General features: G+C 36.8%; 1 protein-coding gene and 1 pseudogene across 1 annotated transcript; one reads left to right on the top strand and one right to left on the bottom strand.

Annotated features, from left to right (window-relative positions):
• The window catches only part of LOC103603789, a 10861-nt pseudogene extending 1712 nt beyond the window's left edge, over positions 1-9149 (bottom strand).
• A 1803-nt stretch (positions 9150-10952) lies between these two features.
• Positions 10953-23218, top strand: RNF2 (ring finger protein 2). The gene is made up of 6 exons (XM_008588367.1): positions 10953-11042; positions 14233-14393; positions 15019-15234; positions 19630-19902; positions 20745-20916; positions 21215-23218. The coding sequence occupies exons 1-6, from the start codon at positions 10956-10958 to the stop codon at positions 21314-21316; spliced, it is 1011 nt and encodes a 336-aa protein (XP_008586589.1). The 5' UTR covers positions 10953-10955; the 3' UTR covers positions 21317-23218.
• The last annotated feature ends 273 nt before the right edge of the window (positions 23219-23491 follow it).

The raw sequence follows: 23491 nt of genomic DNA, 5'->3' as shown, positions 1-23491 counted from the left end.
CGCCTCGCTCAGCCAGTGAGCGGGAACCGGTCTGCATGTGGGATCCGAACCGTCGGGCGGGAGCGCTGCCGCGCTTCCCAAGCGGCGCACTATCCAGTGCGCCACCGGGCCGGCCCTCATTATGAGAATTTTTGTTGGGTAAATTACATGGCCAAAACTGAAGTGCATTAATATTTTTGACACATATAGGCTGCTTTTGAAACTGGGGACAGACGTCAGTTTCCCCTAGCTATACCCCTGACCCCAAGCAGAGCAGGCCTTGGCTGGGGGGAAAGAGAAAATAGCAGAAGAAAATCTGCTTGACCAAGCAAGATGGGCTGGATTCCTAGGAGAAGCAATAAATTCAGAGTAACAGTAAGATAAGAGTAAACCTTAACTTGCCAATAGCCATTAACTTCCCACCCAGTACCACTTGTTACTATAATTATAAGTTGCTGAAGTCCAGTTTTCCATCAAGCTGGAAGAGATGACCAAAGATCACAAGGAGAATTTATGAGTTGGTTTTACAGAAAGAATGAATGCTTTCAAAGAAATTGTGACCACCGGATAACCCAGTCCCAGCTGCGGTTTGCGCCAAGGAGCGTGGTTGCCTAAGCTCTTATCTGGAGACATAGAAAACAGACCTTCTCTTAACTTCCCCAAGACTCCCTCTCCCTTACCTCAGTCCTATAAAACTCCTTGCCTTCTGTTTCTATGATAAGATGGATCTGAGAAATTTGGGCTCACCCTTCTCATTTTGGCCAATTCAAATAAATCTTTCTATGTCTCCAAGCCATGTTGTTTCTGTGTTTGATTTAGCTGAGCATTTGGTACTTGAACCTTGAATTTTGGGTTCTGGCAACATTCTGAGAGGTGAAAATTCAGCCAGCACAGTACAGTGAATGTTATTTTTTGATTTGGCCAGAAAGCAGACATTTGGCAATTTTTAGAGGGTTCCAGTTTGTTCTTTCAGTATATTCTTTTTCATTGGCATCTATTTTTCAATTACTATCTTTTGATTCATGGCAGTTAACTTTCTTGAATTTTTAAGAGGATACATAAATATGATTATTTTAGATTTTAAGGTACCTGTGTGTGTTAAAATGCATATTGTATGGTGGTTCTAAAAACTGATGTTTCTATTATTATACTTCTAAAGAATGTGGATAAGATAATGACATCAGCCAGTAAATTTTTAATTATATGTGATCAAAGATTATAATAAAGTGGGGAATGTATCTACTGCTGTGATCTGCTTCTACTCACAGCACTTCTGACACTAAATGTGTGAGATTTTTTTTCACACCAACAAACAATTCTCCACTTCTCCAGACACCAACTGGGTGTCTAGCAATTTAATTCTGACACTAACAAACCAGAGTTAGCGCCAGACCCCACAGGTTAAGGGTTCAGTCTCACAAGACTGCCCCCACTTTGGACACCATTCCCAAGTCCAGGCCTCATGTACTTCTGACCAAATGGCTATGAATTGGAGATTCCCACAATCCCTTCCTCAGGTTTAATAATCTGGTAGAATGGCTCACAAAACTCATGAAAGCACTTTACTTATATTACCAGTTTATTATAAAGGATTTGTAGTATACATATGAACAGCCAGATGAAGTACACAGGACAAGGTCCAGAAGGTCCTGAGTGCAGGAGCTTCTGTCCTGTGTAGTTTGGGGGCAGCACCCTTCTGGCACCCAGATGCTGTATGAATTCCAACATTTAAAATTTTTATGGAGCTTCCATTACATAAGAATGATTGATTAAATCATTGACCATTGGTGATTAACTCAATGTCCAGTCCCCTTTCCGGTGGGGCTGAGAGTTCCAACCCTCTAGTCACATGGTTGGTTCCTCTGGCAACCAGCCCCACCCTGAAGCTATCTAGGAGCTCACTAAGAGTCACCTCATTAGCATAAACTCCGGTATGGTTGAAAAGGGCTTATTATGAGTAACAAAGGAGATTCCTCTCACCTCTTATCACTCAGGAATTTCCAAGGGTTTTAGAAGCTTTGTGCTAGGAACGTGGGACTAAGACCAGATACAGATAGTTCCCAACTTAAAATGGTTTGACTTACTGTTGGGACCTAACCCCGTTGTAAGTTGAGCATCTGTATATATTTCTTATTATATCACAGTATCATAGCATATCCATGGAGATTTCTATAAGTGCCCCATTTAGCTTGATTCAACCATTTTCCATTTCAAGGAATACATTCCTCATGCTGAATACTGTAGTTATGCCTTAACTGGAAAATTGTTGTGTCCTCAAAACTATTGGTATATTTCCATTGATTTGAGAATTTTTATTCTGCACACACTTTCTAACACCAGATATTATTAGTGATCTTTTTGGTCAGTGTCCCAGACCAAAAATAGAGCATACAATAGATGTCATTGTTTTGATTGACAATTAAATTAGTGATTGTTAGTAAATTTAAGCTCAATTTAATTTTATTGGCCGCTTGTGTTCTTCTGTAAATTACCTATTCATTTTGTCTACACTGAGTTCTTTTAAATTGATTTGTGGGAGGACTCAGAGTATATTATGCAGATTGGCCTTTTTTTATTATATGTTACAAATATTTTCTCCTTGTGTATTGCTTATCTTTTAAATTGCTTTGTTTTTGTATAGAATTTTGAAAAATTTGTGAGGTGAAATATGAACTCTTTGTTAGTCTTTTGGGTATTGCATCTTGCTTAGTCTGCCTAATCCCAATATGTGATGACATTTTACCCTCTCTTCTAGATCTTCTATAGTTTAAGAAAATGTTAATCCTTCCAGAATTTTTAAAGTTTCTTATTTTTTATTATCTGATTTAATTGAAGATTTTTTTTTCCTTTTTGTCTTTTTTTTTTTCGTGTGCGGCAACGGATCGCAACTCTCAGTGTCGCGCCCGTACTGGACCAGGACCGGCAACGGGATCGCAACCCTCGGTGTTGCGCCCGCACCTCGCTCAGCCAGTGAGCGGGAACCGGTCTGTATGTGGGATCCGAACCCTCGGCGAGAGCGCAGCCACGCTCCCAAGCGGCGCACTGTAGCAGTGTGCCACCGGGCCGGCCCCTTAATTGAAGATTTTAAAAAAATTGTTATTCCTCTGACTTAAAATATCGTACATTCCATAAATTCACATATTTATTTTTGAACCCTCTGTTTTGTTGCATTCATTTTCTTGAGACCATAGTGTTGCATTTTATTAAGCTCTAATATTTGGTACAAGGTAAGCCTTCCTCCACTATTACTCTTTTTCAGAATATCCTGAGTGTTTTTGTGCATCCTCAAGGTATACCTTAGAATAATTTTGTCTGTTGGTATTTTGATTGGAATTGCATTGCATTGGGTTTATATGCTTAATGTGTATGTTTATCCAGTTCAGGTCCTTTTTTTAAATAACCTTCAGTTACGTGGTATAGTTTTGTCTTCTCAGTATTTTGTGAAATTATTCCTAAGGATTTGGTAGCTTTTGTTGCCATTGTGGATGGAACGTTTTTAAAAATTCATTTCCAAATGGTTATTCATGGTTTATAGGAAAACTGTGGCTTTTGGGCATATTTTCCTCTCTTCAGTCTATCATGTCACTGCATTTTTTTTTTTTTTTTACTTCTAATAGTTTTTCATTTATTCTGTTGGATTTTCTTGTTAACTGTCATACTATTTACACTGATACTTTTATCACTTCCTTTTTCTTTTTCTTTTTTTTCTGGTCCTTTTTGAGACCGGCCGCGCTCAGCCAGTGAGCGCACCGGCCATCCCTATATAGGATCTGAACCCGTGGCGGGAGCGCTGTTGCGCTCCCAGTGCCGCACTCTCCCAAGTGTGCCACGGGCTCGGCCCATCACTTCCTTTTTCCATGCTGCCCCCCACCAACCCCTCCTTACAGCACAATGATGTGTAGGTAGTCTTATTTTGCTCTTGACTTTTTAAATAGGACTGCATCAAAACATTAATTGTTTGGGACTTGTGGTAGATTCTCATCAAGTTAAAGATGTTTCTGTTTATTTCTAACTTACTAAGACTTATATTAGGAATAGTTGTAGAATTTATTTATTGCTGCAAAGTTGAAGATAGCATTCTCTGATTTTTAAATTCTCATGTGCATATACGTGCATTTTCTTATTGTTAGTCATTAACTTTTTGCGGGGTTTGGCCAGAAAGTTAGCTATATAATTTGCTGTGTCAAATAACTACATTTTGCTTTCATAAGCAACTCTGTTTTGTTTTGTTTTGTTTTTTAGCTGTTGTTATTTGATCTCTACTTTTATAATGATCATTTTCCCTTCTTTACTTTCTTTAGGTTCATTTTCTAATTTCTAATGCTTAGTTTATTTTTTTTTCAGTTTTTATGGTTTTGTTATTTTTAAAGTATAGGTTATAAATATTTCTGAGGGATATTTCTCTCACTACATGTCCCATGCATTTTATTATATTTTTATGATATACTTTTTAATTATAAGGTAGTATTTTCATTTTATTTATTTATAAAGAACATGTAGTTTCAATTTTGGTTTCTTCTTAACCCATGCCAGTCAGTGTATCTTTTTGCCCCATTATCCCTACTTAATTCTTATGAAGATCACCACTGTGGCCTCTCTTTTGCTCTGTAACCTTTTGTATGTTTTCTTCTTTACTTAACAGCCACACTAACATTTCTTTCCTTTCTAACATGTCAATTCCTTTGAAAGTTCTTCTTGATCCTCCTATCTTACATAGCTCCTTTTCTCCCCTTGATGGTCTAACCCAGTGCCCTTTAAATTTTCTTTATAGCACGCATGCATTGCATGCGTATTTGTTTGTTTCATTTACTGCTATTTCCCTAGCACCTTCTGTAGTGCATGAGATGTGGTAGGTAATCACTATTTGAATGAATGAAATTATTTCTGTTAAAACTATTCAAGTGCTGTATAGCTCATTGGAAAGCTTTTGTGTAGTTCATGGGCACACATACACATTGAAGGTCCCTAGTTTAAATCATGTAATAGCAGCATTAGTAAGCAATAATTTTCTCTTTATGTATTATTTAAGTGTCTCTTTTTCCTTTCCAAAGGCTTTTTCTCAGTCATTTATTTAAGTTTTATTGAAAGACAGGCTCATTACAAAATAGACTCATTTCTAGGTGTTGGAGAAAATAATCATGTATTCAGTTACTTAAGTCAGTGAGATAGATGTGTAAGCAACCATAATGCAATGCATAGGACATACTTTGTAATTTGCATCTATTTTTTTCTACTTAAGCAAGTATAGCCTTTTCTTGTTTTTAAAAAGATGAATTTATTTTTTCTGTGTAGAATGCCTAGAACATTTTCATCTCTTTTGCCTATTCTGCTCTATGGGTAGTCACTTCTTGGGTGTTACGGTTAGGGTTAGAGTGCTGAATTGAAGAAGCTCACTTCCCTTATTTGCCACAGGAATACAGATATCCAAATCAGGTATGATTTGGTTATGTGTAGGAGAACTAGTATCTCTAGAAACCAGACTTTATTTTTTATTTTTTATTTATTTTTTTCCTTTTTGAGACCGGCCGCACCGCGCTCAGCCAGTGAGCGCTGTGAGCGTACTGCTCATCCCTATATAGGATCCGAACCCGCGGCGGGAGCGCTGCTGCGCTCCCAGCGCCGCACTCTCCCAAGTGCGCCACGGGCTTGGCCCTAGAAACCAGACTTTAGCAGAATATTTTATGTTACAGTTCCTATTAATTTGCTGGGGGAGCTTTCTAGAGACAGAAGGAGTGTCCCATTTATAGTTGGTCCTAGGGTAACAGTTACAGGTTGTAACATGGGTTAGGGTTTGGAATTCTTAGAAATTCCTCCTATGGATTTTTAGAAATTCTTCCTGGGCCGGCCCGTGGCTCACTTGGGAGAGTGTGGTGCTGATAACATCAAGGCCACGGGTTTGGATCCCTGTATAGGGATGGCTGGTTAGCTCACTTGGGAAAGCATGGTGCTGACAACACCAAGTCGAGGGTTAAGATCCCCTTACCGGTCATCTTTAAAAAAAAGAAAAAGAAATTCTTCCTGTATGAGTAGTTATAGTTCTCTGATATTATGTTGTAATAGAATTTATGGTAGAAGTAATGGTACTTGTATTCATAAGGAAGCTGGCCATCTATATTTATAGGTAATTTACTTTGAATTAAGTCACAGGAATTTAGATTTAAGAGCCATCTTCAAACCAACAGTCATTGGGTAGGCTTTGGGTCATTGTTTTTTCCTCCATCCCTTTATTTGCTAATATTCAACAATGCCTCTTCCAATTATTTTTCTTCTTGCTGTACCCTCCAGTATCCTTATTAATGGGTCCTTGATTCTTAGAGGATGAAGGATCTCTTGATTCTTTATTTTGATAGCCAGTTTTATCTCAAGTGTTGTATGTTTGTTTTAGTTTGTCTTTTGTCAGGTTTATAAGGTTCTTTTAACATTTCAGCTACATGTTGGAAATTATCCAAATTTGCAATTTTCTATTTCTTTTCCCTTTTTTTGAAGCTCAATATTTTAGCTCTTAGCCTATTAATGAGAGGGGGCGGGGCTCCTTTTATATTAACTTTGGGTCTATTCCATAAATATAAAGTAAATTTTTTATGTCTTTTTATTGTTTGATCTTTTATTTATAGCCTTGAATTTTTGTCAGACTTTCATAATGTGTCTAGGTGTAGATTTTTTGGGTTCATTTTATTTGTGGTCCTTTTGGCTAGGTCTGGATGTTCATTTCCCTCCCCAGACTTGAGAAGTTTTCAGCCATTATTTCTTTGAATACGCTTTCTAGTCCCTTCCTCTCTGTCTTCTTCTGAAATTCCCGTATACACATACATTTGTCTACCAGATAGTGTCCCATAAGTCCGTTAGGTTTTCATTACTTTTTTCATTCTTCACTTTTTGTTCCTCTGAGTGAATAATTTCCAGTGACCTGTCTTTGAGTTCAATGATCCATTCTTCTGCTTGACCTTGTTTCGTGTTGACGTCCTCTAGTAAATTTTTCAGTTCAGGTACTGTATTTTTCAGTTTCATAATTTCTGTTTGTTGGTTTTTAAAGTTTTCTATCTCTTTATTGAAATTCTCATATTCATCCATTATTCTCTTGACTTTGGTGAGTATTTGTGATGGTTATTTTGAATTATCTGGCAGGTAAATCATATATCTCCTTTTCATTAGGGTTAGTTTCTAGAGATATATCTTGTTGTTTTTATTTGGAACATATTTCCCTGTTTCTTCATTCTCCTTGACTTTTTGTGTTGATGTTTGTGCATCAGACAAAACCACCACCTCTCCCAGTCCTCATGGACTGGCCATGTGTATATAGGAGAAGACCCTAACTAATCAGCCTGGCCAAAGATTCTGGGAGTCTCTCAGATCTTTGTGGTCGTCCAACCTGCTTTCTTCACCCTTAGCAACCTCTAGGTATCAAGCATGCTGGGTCCTGCCAGCACTCTCAGACAAGTAAGACTGAAAACAGTTCCTTAGGCATTCTCCATATAGGTGGGTCATTGCTCTTTCCAATTCTTTCTTTCCCCAGAGAGAAACTGATGTTTTTCATCCACTTGCTCTGTGCTGAGCCAGGGAAAAGAGGCTATTGCAGTTGCCAACCCGAACCTGCATCTCTTTCTCACTGATTGCTCCTAGGTTAGCTAGATCCTATCAGCACTCCAAGACAGGCTAGACAGGAGCCAGTCCTCTGGGTAGCCCCCAGACAAGTTGGATCACTGGAAGTGTGTACACCTCTTTTTCCTTTCCAGAGAGAAGCTGAGAGCTGGAGAGTTTCACTCTGACAGTTGTGGTGCTGTGCTGGGGGTAAGGGATAATAGCAAGAGGTTGTCTGGAATTTCCCTACTGGCTTCCGTGTGGCTGGTTTTGTACTCACCTCAGGTGCAGGAACCTTTTAACTAGTTTCTGGATTTTTCAAAAAGATCTGTCTGGTGTCTTCCTGGGAGGGAAGGAGAGGCAAGGCTTCTTATTTTACCATCTTGCTGACGTCTCTCTTCAGCCTAAACTTTTAAAGAAAAGGCACCAGAAAAGACCTTATGTGTCACCCTACTTTTCTTTAGTCCCTGCTAAGTATTTTGCCTTTTTTAAAAAAATCTTTTTCCAACAATCTATTACCTTTGACTGTTAGCCCTAAATCATGCCTTAATTCTCTTTCCATTGGCTTTCTCAGCATTTTAGCATTTTTAAGTAGGTATGGGTCATTGGTTGTTTTTTGGGGGAAGACCTTCAGGAAAGGATAGTTCATTTAGGATTTTAGGGGAGGGAAAAAAGAGGAAAAGAAAGAATATAGTTAGATGGTGATGCTAAAGCATGATAGTGCAGAATGCATAAGGAGGGGAGGTTTCGGATAGTTTGAGTGGTTTTTTTTCTTTGGCTTTTGCAAAATAATCCCTCAGGGCTGCTATTTTGAAGGCAGAGTTTTATTTTGAGGCTTTGGCTTACCAGTCAAAAAAGGATAGCTGTTGTATATTTGGTATTTTTTTCCCCCTTTCTTTTCTAGAGCTTATCTTATATGTACAGTCATCCCTTGATATCCGTGGAGGATTGATTCTAGGACCCCCCATGGATACCAAAATCCATGTGTGCTCAAGTCTTTTTTATATATAGAATATACAGTCAGTCCTCCATATCCACAGGTTCTGCATTTGCAGATTCAACTAACCACTGATATAGAGGACCAACTGTATTATCTTTGACATGTCTAAAATTCCCCATGATAGTTGAGGTAATTGTAAATCATCCTTGGAGAAATTGTGCCAGCTAGCCTAGTAAACACAATAATTTAGGATTATAGTGAGAAGGCATATAGGAGATAGGCATTCTACCAGGAGAATTATGCAGCTTTATCTTTGATTCACAAAAGAGAGTGTCACTAAAACAGGAGTCTAGTGATGCAAATGGTGGCATGGTCTCTGGTTGAATAATCAAACTGTATGATGATTAGTCTGTTAACCTTTAGCCCCAGAGTACAGAATCAAAGGACAGATCAGATCAGGCAGGGTACAGAATCAAAGGACAGGGAGGTATGGAATATTTCTTTTTTACTTTCTACTGGACCTCTGCTCTACCTCAGAGGTTCATAAGTAACTGGAACTCAGTATGTGGAGCAACTCTATTTCTCTTCTAACCCATACCTTTCCTTCTATGTTCTGCATCTCATTAAAGGAAGGCTGCTTTCCCAAACTCATATTTGACCCTTCTTTGTTATACCATTGTCCTGTGTATCACTTAACGTTCTATCTAATTCTATGTCTCTGACCATGCTCAACCATGTTCAGATAGTTAATATCACTTGAGTTTTTTTAACAGCTTCCTCACTGATTTTACTGCTAGTTGCTTTCTGTTCTTCTCCCTTCTCTACTACTACTTGGATTTCCGTGAAACTATTTGATTATGTCACTCTCCTGTTTAAAACTTCCAGCACCTTCCAAACACAGAGCATACCTAGTTTTCATGCCTGTCTGTTTATCCCTGCTTCTCTCTTTTGCCTAGAGAATTCTTTCCTATGTACTCCAATCCCACTGTAGTAATCTCTTACTTTTTAAAGCTTTTTTAATCTTTTTTAAAACCTTCCCTGACTCCTCAAACTCCCTGATCCTCCTCTGTAATTCCGTACTATTGTTCATACTCCTGCTTAGACTTTGTCTTGTCAGGTTGTAGTTTTTCTGTTTAAATGCATTTCTTTCTAGTCTATGAATTCTGAGGCAAGGATCCTGGGGCAGTTACGCTTGGTTAGTAATAGATGCCTACTAAATATTTGGATGACTGGAGCCCCTTTGGGTTTCTATGCTCCCAAGGAGAAGATAATATTATATCTGTGACCATCTTCCTTCCCTGTGTGTATACTAGGTCCTCCATCCCCCTATACTCAAAGACAGTGGAGAAGTTGGCCCTACATTGTTCAGTTCATTTATATTGAGAGGGAATGAATCAACTTCATGAGGAGACCTTGAAATCATGTCAAATGGGAAGCTATAGGAGAAACTAAGATATTTAGCAAAAAAGAAAGAAAAAATCAGGTGAGATGTAATACCAGTCTCCAAATATTTGAAAGGCCGTCATGTAGAAAAATTATTAGATTTAATCAGTTTGTCTCCAGAGGGCAGATAGGATGAATAGATAACAGTTTGGGGCTCAGCCTTAAGAATAGCTTTCTGAACATTAGAGTTGACCTATTAGGCAGGAAAATTTTCATGAATGGAGCTGTAAAAGTACAGGCAGAATGACCAGAGGTTTAAAGTGCTATAAAGTAGATTTTGTATCTCTTGCAGAGTTGGACTAGATGGCTGTGCCAAAGAGTGAAATTTTCCTGATTTACTTCTAAGTTCTGTGACCATGAATTTCAGAAAAATATCATTTTGGGTTAAGACAATCTTCTATACATTCAATAATAATTAAGCACTTTTGATAATGTTAAGCACTTCCTATATGGGTATTCAGAGATCAGTGGTAGTTTCTTACTGTCTTACTGTCAAGTAGTTCATATTTATAAATGGAGCGATTCTTGAGCTTTCCCTCTTTAATTTTCGAGAAACCAGTGTGTAATTTCTGTTTTTATTATTCTCAAATTCAACAATTTCTAAAAATCAGCTTTGATTTTTACTTCCTGTCTTAGTCTGTGTGGCCTACTCTAACGAAATACTTTAGACTGGGTAATTTATAGGCAAGAGAAATTGGTTGCTCACAGTTCTAGAGGCTAGGAAGTCTGAGATCAAAGTACCAGCAGATTTGGTGTCTGGTGAGGGCTTATTCCTCATAGATGGTGCTTTCTGTGTCCTCACATGGCAGAAGGGCAAAAAGGCTCCCTCCCTCAACTCTGTTTTATAAGGGTACCAATGACCTAATCACTTTCCAAAGGACTAATCACCTCTTAATAGTGTTGGCATTGGAGATTCGATTTCAAGATATGAATTTTGGGGACACGTATATTCAGACCATAGCATCTCCCTTTCAAATATTAAAACCGTTTTTGTCTTTTTTTTCCCCTCCTAGCAATGTCTCAGGCTGTGCAGACAAATGGAACTCAGCCATTAAGCAAAACATGGGAACTCAGTTTATATGAATTACAACGAACACCTCAGGTAATGTCTATGAGACATATGTAATTAGGGATACATTTTTTAGAAAAAGAAAACTTTAACATAGCAGTAATACTAAATTTATATGCAAGCAGTCCTGACTTGTGTGTGTTTGGCTGACACTTTATTCATTGATTTAACAAATTGTATACTCTATGCAAATTTCTGTTAGGCACTAGGTGAGCAGTGATACCAGCCCATGGAGTTTATAGACATTAAACAAGTAAATATCCATAAAATTACACATGTGGGAAATTGTGTAAAGGAAAAGTCTTCCATACTCTGGTAAGTAATAACAGGGCAACTAGAGAAGACAGTTTTGAGAAGGTAGAGATGGCAAAGACCTGGGGGAAAGAGCAGGTTTGATGGCAATAAACATGCTTAAAGCTGGACTCATTTTAAGTTTGAGATGCCTATAAGATTGGCAGGCAGTGATGCCAACTAGAGTTTAGACTAAATATAAAATTTTAGGAGTTGTCAGCACATTTTAAATAAGTTCACCTGCAGATGAGCAGAGGGCGCATGACTTCATCCAGAGGCACTTCAGCATTTAGAAATTAGGTTATGGACAAGGAACCAGTAAAGGAGACTGAAAAGGAACATCCAGAGAAAAGGAAGGAAAAATGGGAGACTGAGAGAGAGAGAGGATTCAAAATCTGAAGGAAGTGTTTCAGGAAGAATGTAGTTAATGTGTTCAACACTGCTGAGAGGTTGAGTAAGATGAAGATGAGAAAAGTTTATATTAGATTTGGGAATATATGAGAGTGCTTCACAAAATTTGTATAAAAATGGGATTAAAAGATAATGCAGATCCTTACCTGAACTTTTTGAAGACTCCTCGTATACTTGGTGACCTTGACAAGCAAATTCACTTAAGTAGATTGTACTAGGTTGAACATTGAATGGACTCGTGATACATTCTCATTATTCATTCATGTCATGAACCAAGGATATGATAATTGTGTGCATATGTGGTTCAGTAACGGGGGGAAAAGTGAAAAATATGAATAGGCGATTTTTTAGAGAAGTTTGGCTGTGCAGGGCAGAGAAATGGAGCAGGAATTGGAAGAGAATGTGAAATTAAGTTTAAATTTTGTTTTGTTTATAAGATGGAGATAGAGTGCCTCTCTCCCCACCCTTCCCTTTGCACAGCTCTAGGGTGCATCATTCACATTTCACTATGCAGCGACCCTGTTGAGATACTAATCTCAGCTGATTTAATGGAGGGAGAGGTTGCTGAAGTCTGAGAGCAAATAGAATAATCAAAAACAGGAGATCTTTGAGAAGGTACAAAGGAATTTACCTTTGATAGTTTCTCCATGTAATAAGAGAGAAGATGTTCATATGTAGATTTTGTGGAGAGGAAATGAGGGGGCTCTTTTTTAATGAAATATGAGGTAAGGTAATCTGTTGAAAGTTGAGGTGAAATAAAGTCTGTAGATCGAAGAAAAGGCGTAAAATAGTGTAGAGAAATGAAAAATGAGTTTGTTAGATTAACCAGTTGCTGAGTGCTGTTGAACACCCATTTGAGGTTGGTGAAATTTTTAGTGACATCGATCTGGCTTCTCCTCTTCCTTTTCCCCCAGAGTGCTATATACACTTGCACTGGTACAGCCCTGGAGAATATAGATGATTGAGTTTATCCAGGGTTGGAGATTTGTTAGGTATGTTCTAAAAAGGGAGAGAAGAATAGACTTTTTACCACCTGGGTTGTCATCATACTCTGACTAATAGTTTCCTCATGTATAAAATGGAGGTTATAACTCCTAAATCAAAAGTTTGCGAAAGTGTTTAAATAGAATGAAATATGTGAAGTGCTTTATATAAAGTTGAAACATAACAGGCACTTGATAATAGTGGTAGTTGCTACTGTAAATGTAAATATATTTACTTGTACCCTCTATGGACAATGTCTATAGTTCTTGTGTCTTTCCTTTTGGGATAATTGATCTTTGGCTATAAAGAACACACAAGTATGATGGAGAGCCAGTGGAAAGTAGCAGGAAGTATCAGTAGCATATCAGAAGCCCCTTATTTCTCTTGGGTGGAAGAATGATGAAATCATTTATGCTTTATGAAAAGTTTATGGGGACAGTGCCCCAAAGAAATCAGCAGTTTACAAATGGACATTTGTTTTAAGAAGGGATGAGACAATGTTAAGATGAAGCCTGCAGTGGCAGAACACCCACATCTATTCATGAGGAGAAAATTAATCTTGTTCATGCCCTAAGGACCTATAACTAACAGCAGAAACAACAGCCAACACCACAGACCAAAAAAAAAAGAAGAAGCTCCTCCTTATCTCTACCTTCATTTTCCTGTTCAGTGCTCACTGAACTGGTATTGGTGGTGTTAGAGCTAGGTAGTCTTTTTTCTCAATGTGAGGAGGGTGGGTAGTGCTGATGGTGATGAAGCAAATAGAACTCAGTAATCACTCTGCAGCAGGGGAGATGTATCTTGGAATTATACATTGGAACTCCAAATGCATTTTTGTAGAGAAACATTTTTGGGCATGATAATCATATATAGTGATACATGTTATACTTAAGCTGTCTTATATTTACATCAGCTTGTGGATTAGCCTGAGAACCTGATTACTTTGTATGAAATTGCTCTGTGGACCAAGATTTTTTGAGGTTCAAGATTTTAAAATGAAATCCTGTTAAGCTGTTCATAAATTAGAGAGTACTTTTATTGGAATCTTAAAATATTTCAATGGACAGCATGAAAAATAGTTTATTATTATCAAAATGGTGTTATTTTTGAAGATGGAAGAATCTTAGGGTTCATTTAATCCTAACTTCCTCATTTTACATGTGAGAAAACAATGTTAAATAATTATTTAGAGTCACACAGCTAGTTAATATGACTAGAACTAAAAAAGGCATATGATTTCTAAGTCAATGCTTTTTAAAATTATACCAGGCTGATTTCCCATTAGTTATCCTTTAAAATACATTAATATGTTATCTTTAGCATTAAAATAAGAACATTTATATAATCAGTGGTAGTGGGGCTGAGGGGAGTTGGAGATTACAGCTAAAACAAGATTGGCCGTGAGCTGACAATGGTTGTGGCTGGGTGATGGGTACACATGTTCATTTTTACCATTTTCAGTACTTTTATATGTTTGAACTTATCCATAATAAAAAGTAATTAAGTAGCATTTAATTTTAAAGTGACTTTTTTACAGGAGGCAATAACAGATGGTTTGGAAATTGTGGTTTCACCTCGAAGTCTGCACAGTGAATTAATGTGCCCGATTTGTTTGGATATGTTGAAGAACACCATGACTACAAAGGAGTGTTTACATCGTTTTTGTGCAGACTGCATTATCACAGCCCTTAGAAGTGGGTATGTTGAAATGAGTTATAGTGGGTACTTAAATTATACCATGACAGTGCTCCCCGGGGTTTGAAAAATGCATTCTCTATAAGTATTTGATTGGAAACTGGAAATTTTTCTTAAGTCTAGTTATTGGGGAATCTTTGTTCTGAAACCATTGGCTTTATGTATATTTAGAAGCTTTACAGGATGAGTATTTGTTTTGAGGAAATTGCAAAGCATGAAACCATGGTTTTTCTACTTCAGTATATAAAATAATATCCTTACAAAATTATTTCAGTAAAAGATTTGATAACATGTAAGTTAATATATATTAATGGGTAGTTTTTTCCTTGTATGTCATGTATATCAGAAAGGGGAAATTAAATTAGGAAAGAATAGATTTTTATTTCTAAAATGGTTATATGTAAATTATCATTGGGAAGTATTAAAATTTTTCTCTTTTGGCAAGTTTCCAAAATCTTGCTTACCCACTAGTCAGATTTTTTAAGGAAATTCAAGTTAATCAGTTTAAATTTCTGTGACTTAGTAAAGGTATTGGAATAAAGATGATAATGGTAGCAGCTGGGTATTTTTGTCTTTAGCACAAAGATACAGGTGTTGTTTACATTTTCTTTTCCCTCCTTTTATTTAGCAACAAAGAATGCCCTACCTGTCGGAAAAAGCTAGTTTCTAAAAGATCACTAAGGCCAGACCCAAACTTTGATGCACTCATCAGCAAAATTTATCCAAGTCGTGATGAGTATGAAGCTCATCAAGAGAGAGTATTAGCCAGAATTAACAAGCACAATAATCAGCAAGCACTCAGTCACAGCATTGAGGAAGGACTGAAGATACAGGCCTTGAACAGGTATATGGGAAAGAGGACCAGAGAGGGTGGCTGTTGAATACTTTATTAAATATTGAATTTGCTTTTTGGAAAAGGTAAAATGCAGTAACAGATAGTTCTGTATGGTTACCTATTTATACAGGTATAATATATGCCTCCAGGCATAGTTGGATATTCCATTTAAGATTGCTAGAATCTCTCTTGTACCCACTTCTTTCTCCACTCACCATTCTATTTCTCTTCATAGCAAAACTTCTTGAGAGAGTTGCTTTGTCTGTCTTTAATTCTTTTTCCATTCTTTTTTTGTACCCCCTTCAATTAGACTTTCATTCTTAACACCCCATCATGTCACCCTTATCTAAGTTATCTGTGACCTCCACATTGTGTAGTCCAATGACTAATTCTCACACCTCATCTTTCTTAGCATTTAATTTCTCCTTCCTCTTTTAGTAGTTTTTTTTTTAATCTGTCTTTCAGGAAACCATATTCTCCTGGTTCCCTTTGTATGTCAGTAGCTATTCCTTCTTAGTTTCTTTTGTAGGTTTTATTTCGTGTTATCAGCACTCTGCTCTAACCAAGTAAGCTGACTGGCTGGTCCATCATCCAGTTTTATGGCTTTAATTACCATCCCTATGCTGATGACTCCCAAATTTATTTATCCAGCCTGAATTTCTCTGAATTTTAGACTCATCTCCTCTTGGATATCTAATTAGAACCTCAAACTTAACATGTTTATTACTGAACTTTTGATTCTTGTCCCCTACTTCTCTTCATTCTTGCTCATTTCAACTTCATCATTCCACTTGCTTTAAGCCAAAAACTTAAGGGCCGGCCCGGTGGCGCACTGCTACAGTGCGCCGCTTGGAAGCGCGGTGGCGCTCCCGCCGAGGGTTCGGATCCCACGTACAGACCGGTTCCCGCTCACTGGCTGAGCGAGGTGCGGGTGCGACACCAAGGGTTGCGATCCTGTTGCCGGTCCCGGTCCGGTACGGGCGCGACACTGAGGGTTGCGATCCGTTGCCGGACACGAAAAAAGACCAAAAAAAAGCAAAAACTTAAGAGTTACCCTTAAATTTCTTTTTCTCACACCCTCTCACACACATCCAATCTGTGAATAAATAAATATTTTTAGCTTTCTCACATAGTATATCCAGATTGGTCCAGGCCACCACCATCTTTCATTTGAAGTATTGAAATAGCTTCCCAACTGGTCTTTCTACTTTCCCACTTAGTTTATTCTCAGAACAGCAGCCAGAGTCATCATGTTAAATTGAAAGTCAGATCATGCTTCTCCTTTGTTTAGAACCCTCTAATAGCTTCTGTTCACATTCAGGTTAAAAACCAAAAGACCTTAATGATGGCTTCCAATATCCCTACTTAATCTGGGCACTATCCTTACCCCCACCCTCTTTCCTCTCTGATACTGTCTCCTAATTTATTCAGGCTTCAGGGAGAATCATCTTTTTCCAAAGTAGGAAATGCCATTAAAGCTCCATCTCAATCTAGTGATTTTCACCTTGTCTGAACATCAGAATCACTTCAAAGCTTTTAAATCTCAGAGCTTCAGGTATCACCTCAGACCAGTAATTGGGGGCCAGACATTACCGTTTTTAAGGTGCCATTGGTGATTCCAAAGTGCAAGTTAAGTCAGAAACCACTGGTTTAAAGGTTAAAAAATGTGCTCTATGCTAAGCATATTAAACTGACCTACAATTCTTTCTTTATCAAAGTAAAATAAAGTTTTAAATGTTGAATGTATTTATTTTTAAAGAATTATACATTCTTAAGATTTGGAAGGACTTTAATGGTTGTTCAATTTAGTCTTTTAGCAGGAGCAAGAATCCTCTTTGGAAAATTCTTTATAGATAGTACTTTGATTTTGCTTGAACATTACTAGTGGTGGGGCTGTGTGGTAGGAGCTCCTTTCATTTGTTACTACAACTTCCTTACTGTTCTCCAAACTCACCAAGTATGCTTCTGCCTCAGGGCCTTTGTACTTACTCTTCTCTTTCAAGAACTCTCTTCTTCCAGGTAAGCTACATGGCACACTCCCTTCCTTATCCTCACGGCCTCATTCTTCTCTCCTGTGTTTATCATTCTCTGACATGTGTTATCTGCTGCACTAGAATATGCACCCTGTGAAAGTAGAGCATGTCAGTATCATCGTAACTCCAGCACTTAGAACTGTGCTTGGCATAAAGTAGCTGCTGAATATTTTTGAATGCCTGAATTTTTTTTTTTTTAAAGTTCTTCCTTTATATTGGAAAGAAGTAATTAAAATAAGTCTGTTGTATGTAGCAGTCTGGGTCTGTCTTCTGTCAAAATATATATTTCAGATTCTACTTCTAGTTTTTTCAAATACTTTCATATAGATATACATATGTTCTTACATGCTCTTCTAAAGGCTAAACATTCATACCTAATTTCTTTATTGTTCTTCATATGGCATTCAAGATTGTTGGTATCATTCAAGATTGTTGGTGTCATTCTTGAAATGCTACTGTCAGAACAGTATGTGGTATAAGTGTGATTTGATAAATGTAGGATATAACAGACTATTAATCTTTATCTGAACATTATTCTTTAAATGCTGCCTGAAATTACATTAGTCTAGCTCTGTCATGAAGTGACATTAAATACATTGTGTTATAAACCTGTTAGATCACTTTAATTTATCATCAACTAAAACAACTTTTGCTTTTAGAAAATACTTAGGTACAGTCCTTATAGTATCACTGTTGAGGTTTTTTTTTTTTTTCCCTCCCTATCATTTTGGTCTGTTCCTCTTTTTTAAAAAGATTATGGTTAAAACCACGTAACATAAAATTCACCATCTTAACCATTTTTATGTGTAGAGTTCAGTAGTGTTAAGTGCATTCACATTGTTGTGTGACCAATCTTCAGAACTCTTTTCATCTTATAAGACAGAAACTCTATACCCATTAAGCAAAAACTCCCTGTTTCCCCCTCCCTCCAGTTGCTGATAACCACCATTCCACTTCTTTTTTTTGGCAGCTGGCCAGTATGGGGACCCAGACCTTGGACCTTGTTGTTAACAGCACCATGCTCTAACCAGCGGGGCTAACTGGCCAGCCCTCCACCATTCTATTTTCTCTTCCTATGAATTTGACTATGTTAGATACCTCATAAAAGTGGGATCAAATATGTTCATCCTTTTTCTGGCTTATTTTACTTGGCAAAATGTCCTCAACATGTTAATTAGTATAGTAGCATGTGACAGGATTTCCTTTCTATTCAAGGCTGAATAATATTCCATTGTGTATGTTTATATCTTTTTGAATCATAGTTTTGTCATTAACATATTAGTCATCTCCTCTTAGTTTTGATTTCCTTTTTTTAAAAACAAGAGTTCTTGAGCATCTTTCCTAACCACTGAGCTGTCATTTCCTTGTTCTGGCAATAAACAAAAAGACACTATTCTCAGAAGCACATGTCATTCTTCCATATTTCTTTTTTACCATATATCTCTCCTTTTTTCTTTTATATGCGGGTAGAGAGACAGGCAGTGTGAATAGAAAGAATGTTGTCTGGTATCACGTTCTAGCTCTAGCTCTGGTACTTAGTAGTTGTATAACTGTAAGTAAATTATTTAACCTTGTACCTCAGTTTCTTCAGTTTTCTGAACTATAAAATGAAGGTAGTGTTTACTGTCTTGACAGATTGTTTTACGGAGCAAATAAGATTACATACACAAAGCGCTTTGCCCAGTAGTTGGTTTTATATCTGAGCTTATTAGGGAGCTGCTTCTATATTTATGCTGGTTATCTAGATACCATCCAGTTTCTCTCATTAGAATCATTTTGCATTGCATAAGCAGACTTTGAGGGAGGTCAGTAGGGAGGGAGTGCCTACCATTGTTCTTAAATCTTGTTTCCTTAAGAATTTCTTTTTTTTTTTTTCCTTAAGAATTTCTAATTAAAGGGATGGCTGGTTGCTCAGTTGGATGGAGCATAGTGTTGATAACACCAAGGTCAAGGATTTGGATTCACATACCTAGCCAGCTGCCCCCAAAAAGAGAATTTCTAATTAATGAGGCATAAATATCTTCCCTCAGAATTTTTATATTTTCATATCTAAATCATGCCTGCCTTTGGACTTACAATCAAAATATAAATAAGGATTTGCCCATAATTCCATAGTGTCACTTGTTCAATAAAGGAAATTATTAAGTTAATATAAACATTTATGTAAATCATTTAAATGTTTGCCTGTGTGTATGTGAGATTTTTTAGACCTTTCAGGAACCTGTGAGAAACATTGCGGTTTTTCAACTTGGAGGAAACTCAATTATCAAGATTTTTTAGAATTCTAAAATTCAGTAGCGAACATGCTTCAAATTTGAAAGGCCTAAAGTATAGATTTTATGCATTCCTTTTTTTTGTTGTTCTTAACTAGATTACAGCGAGGCAAGAAACAACAGATTGAAAATGGTAGTGGAGCAGAAGATAACGGTGACAGTTCGCACTGTAGTAATGCATCCACACATAGCAATCAGGAGGCAGGCCCCAGCAACAAACGGACCAAAACATCTGATGATTCTGGGCTTGAGCTTGATAATAACAATGCAACAGTGGCAATTGATCCAGTAATGGATGGTGCTAGTGAAATTGAATTGGTATTCAGGCCTCATCCGACACTTATGGAAAAAGATGACAGTGCCCAGACGAGGTAAGCTTGTGGGTTAGTTTCAGATGATCTGAATTCAGAATTTAATTTAGAGTTAAAAGGCAATTTTGCATAAGAAGTAGGAGCAGTATTTGTTATCCCATTGATTGTCAGGGTTTCATTTGGATATACTGGCTGCCTAGATTGTTGATTCCTTCCTTCCTCAAGTACTTCCCACCTGAAGTTGCACATCTGAAAGGAATGTCCCTCCTAGGTAAAGGAGGAAAAAGGACCATTCAAATTTCTTAACAATGATAGTAGGATGCCAGTACGCTCTAACATTCATACTGGCAAGGATGGTTGCTTTACTACGTATCTTCAGCACACTGCCTGCCATCGAGTGCAGATAAGCATCAAATATTTGTTGAATGAGTGATTGAATGGTATACTATGCTTTAGAAATCCCAAGATTAGCACTTCTAGGCTCAGTCTTAAAAACCAGAAATTTTAAGTCTTAGACAATAAGAAATTTACCCATATTCTTACTGTTCTTATGCTGCTGTAGCAGTTAGCAAATTCTGATTATTGGTGTTGAGAGGTATGTTCTTCTTTTTCCCACTTAATACTTTCTGTATTTTTGTCATTTTATATCATATTTTACAGAAGGTAAGGTAGGAAGAGCTTTCATGTCCTGGCAGTCAGATACTGTGTACTTTCTTTCTCTTCTTCTATACCCAGCAATAAGAAATTTTTAGATTATTAAGCAATACATTTCTGGTATTATTTTGTCAGTAATTGAGACATTTACATTGCCCTTAGCTTTTTAGAAATGTATTATATAATTTAAGTATGTTTTTCTCATTAGTGTATTCTAGAAATTAAATTTTAATGATTTAATCTTTCAGATACATAAAGACTTCAGGTAATGCCACTGTGGACCACTTATCCAAGTATCTGGCTGTGAGGTTAGCTTTAGAAGAACTTCGAAGCAAAGGAGAATCAAACCAGATGAACCTTGATACAGCCAGTGAGAAACAGTATACTATTTATATAGCAACAGCCAGTGGCCAGTTCACTGTGAGTATTTAAAATAATAGACTGTTGAAACTGGGAGCACATTGACTGAGTGGGAGGTTGGTGGGGCCTAACAAGACAGTGCAGAATCCTGAGACCCTGAAAAAAGAGAAATTGTTACAGGGTAGTTCACTTTTTGATACTCTTTATTTGTTCTGTTATAAACAATATAAATGACAAGCAGTTATTCCTAAGATTAAAAAAAAAAAAAAGATTCTGTGGATTTCTATTTTTGTTCTATCTCACTATTTTCTGCTTCATGCAGTTTTCATAACTTTTTTCTCCCATTTTTTTGTTTTAGGTATTAAATGGCTCTTTTTCTCTGGAATTGGTCAGTGAGAAATACTGGAAAGTGAACAAACCCATGGAACTTTATTACGCACCCACAAAGGAGCACAAATGAGCTTTTAAACCAATTCTGAGACTGAACTTTTTTATAGCCTATTTCTTTAATATTAAAGATGTTACTGTCATTACTTTTATGGACAGAGTTTGGATATGTTGTTCAATTTTCTTTCTGAGCCAGACTCGTTTACACTATTAGAATATTCCCCCTTAATTTAAAATTTCCCTTTTGGAAGGGACTGAAATTATTCAGTATATTTTTCTTTCCTTTAAAAATATTTCTAAGTTGTGTGTTTTCACAAAGTGTGGTTCCATTTGGAGCACCCTTTTGACCTAGGACTTTTTCATAGTTCTGTATTCTTAAGATTCAATGGCCATCCTTTTCTCTCTCCCCTCAAGAGTTTTTTAGGCCTATAGAATGTTAAATAACATGTATTCTGACCTTTTTTCCCCCAGAGTCTTGTATATTTATAGTTTTCTATATAAGCTGTAGTATCTTCATGAAGACCAAGGCTCAAACTTACTGTGCTTAAAAACAATTCTCATAGGATTATTATTTTCATGGTATTTTCTTCCATAATATCTCATTTAAAAAAAGAGGTTCTTTATGAACTAAGTACCCATTGTCATGCAATGTTACTTTTTTTTTTTTCTCATTTTTTTCCCCCTGTTATTTTGGAATTTCTAGCCCTGGGGAAGAGAATCAAACAAAATCTGAAGTTCTATGAGAACTTGGTTCATTGACAAATTTCACTGAAGAAAGAAAAATTAAATTGGTAGTAATATGTAGTCTTCAAGTGTATATTTAAGAGGGTTTTTTTTTCTGTATTAGTTCTCTTGTCACCTCAGTTACTTTATTATGTGTGTTTGATGTTTTTTCCATTAAAATACCAGAGATACGGAGATATTTTGCACTTTAGCCTTGATGAAAAGTACAAGATATGTTCAGAGCTTCCCTATTCTTTTCTTATTGGTAGCCACATATGTTTCAGGAATAACATGGCACATAGAACTAACAATGGGAAAAAAAAGTTTTCTTTTTGAAAAGTGTGTTTTATAGCATTTTGGGTTGCCGTATCAGTTTATAAATTTGGTGCTCTGCTAATTACACTTTATAGTAGCAGATTAATGGAGTTGTACCCTCCCTTGATATGTAGTGAAAGATAATTCTGTAGAAGAATGTCAGCCAGCAGGGTAAAGTCATTCTTAATTTAGTTTTATATTGAGGGATAGTGTTGGGTATTTGGGAGCCAGGCTTTATGCTGACAGGTCAAGAAAGAAGGTTGACTTGTATGTTATTTTTCATCCCTGTCCCAACTCTAGTTATGTTTCCAAGTTTATATTATCACAGTATTTACAAAGACATGTTTGCATCGAGAAATTAACCCTAAAGGGTTTTGATAGGAGGAAGTGGACCTCCAGTACTATTGTAACTAACATCTAATTATTGTAAATATTTATCTGTCAATTTTGACAGATTGGGGCCAGCTTGGTGTTCTAAATCTTCAGCCCAATATGAGAACTTAAAAGTTTATTCAATTTTTTACCATTTTATTGAAAATATTTAAAATCTGTTTTTACAGTTTTTTTGGTAATCTGTGCCATGAAATTTGAAAACCACCAAAAGTCAAGGAAACTTTTATATTCAATTCCTTTTCTGGTGTAATGTTGAAAAATTGTATAGATTATTAATGCATGTCCAGTGAATATAACCCTGGTTTTGTGATAAAATTGCTTAGGTTTTATTGGTGACAGATTAGTGGTTGCATCAAATAACTAAATTCCCATTGTGACTGTTAATCGAAAGTTTGTCTTTAAGCGGAAAGTTATTTGTGAATATAAGCTTTGTGCTTAGAGAATGTGGTTTTATCTGTCAGTATGGGAGGATATAAACTGTTCTCATTATTAGTAAAGTATTGGATGTATAATCCTTTGTGAAATATAGGTATTTGATAGAGCACTGAGTGTACTCTGTGTGTGTATGTGCGCACGTGTGCGCTTTGCGGGAAGGGAGATGCTGTTGACAGTCACCACCAACTACGGTTTCATAAAACATTATCTAAGTGATTTTTTAACCACTCTTTCAACTGAGGATCAAAAGCCTTACCAAATGTGGTAAAGCCTTTGGATACATTATCATTTTTAAGTTTATTATGGTAACATATGCATAACCAAATTTACCATTTTAACCATTTTTAAATGTGCAATTCAGTGGCATTAGGTACATTCACAG

The sequence above is a fragment of the Galeopterus variegatus genome, unplaced genomic scaffold (assembly GCF_000696425.1).
Source record: "Galeopterus variegatus unplaced genomic scaffold, G_variegatus-3.0.2 Scaffold4789, whole genome shotgun sequence".
NCBI lineage: Eukaryota > Metazoa > Chordata > Mammalia > Dermoptera > Cynocephalidae > Galeopterus > Galeopterus variegatus.
Note: the sequence above shows the minus strand (reverse complement) of the source record. Positions and strands in the feature narration are given on the sequence as shown.

Coding starts and splice junctions, on each gene's coding strand:
- RNF2 (XM_008588367.1), top strand. CDS start 10,956: ATGTCTCAGGCTGTGCAGACAAATGGAACTCAGCCATTAAGCAAAACA. Junction 11,043..14,232: donor AATTACAACGAACACCTCAG/GTAATGTCTATG, acceptor ACTTTTTTACAG/GAGGCAATAACAGATGGTTT. Junction 15,235..19,629: donor AAGATACAGGCCTTGAACAG/GTATATGGGAAA, acceptor GTTCTTAACTAG/ATTACAGCGAGGCAAGAAAC.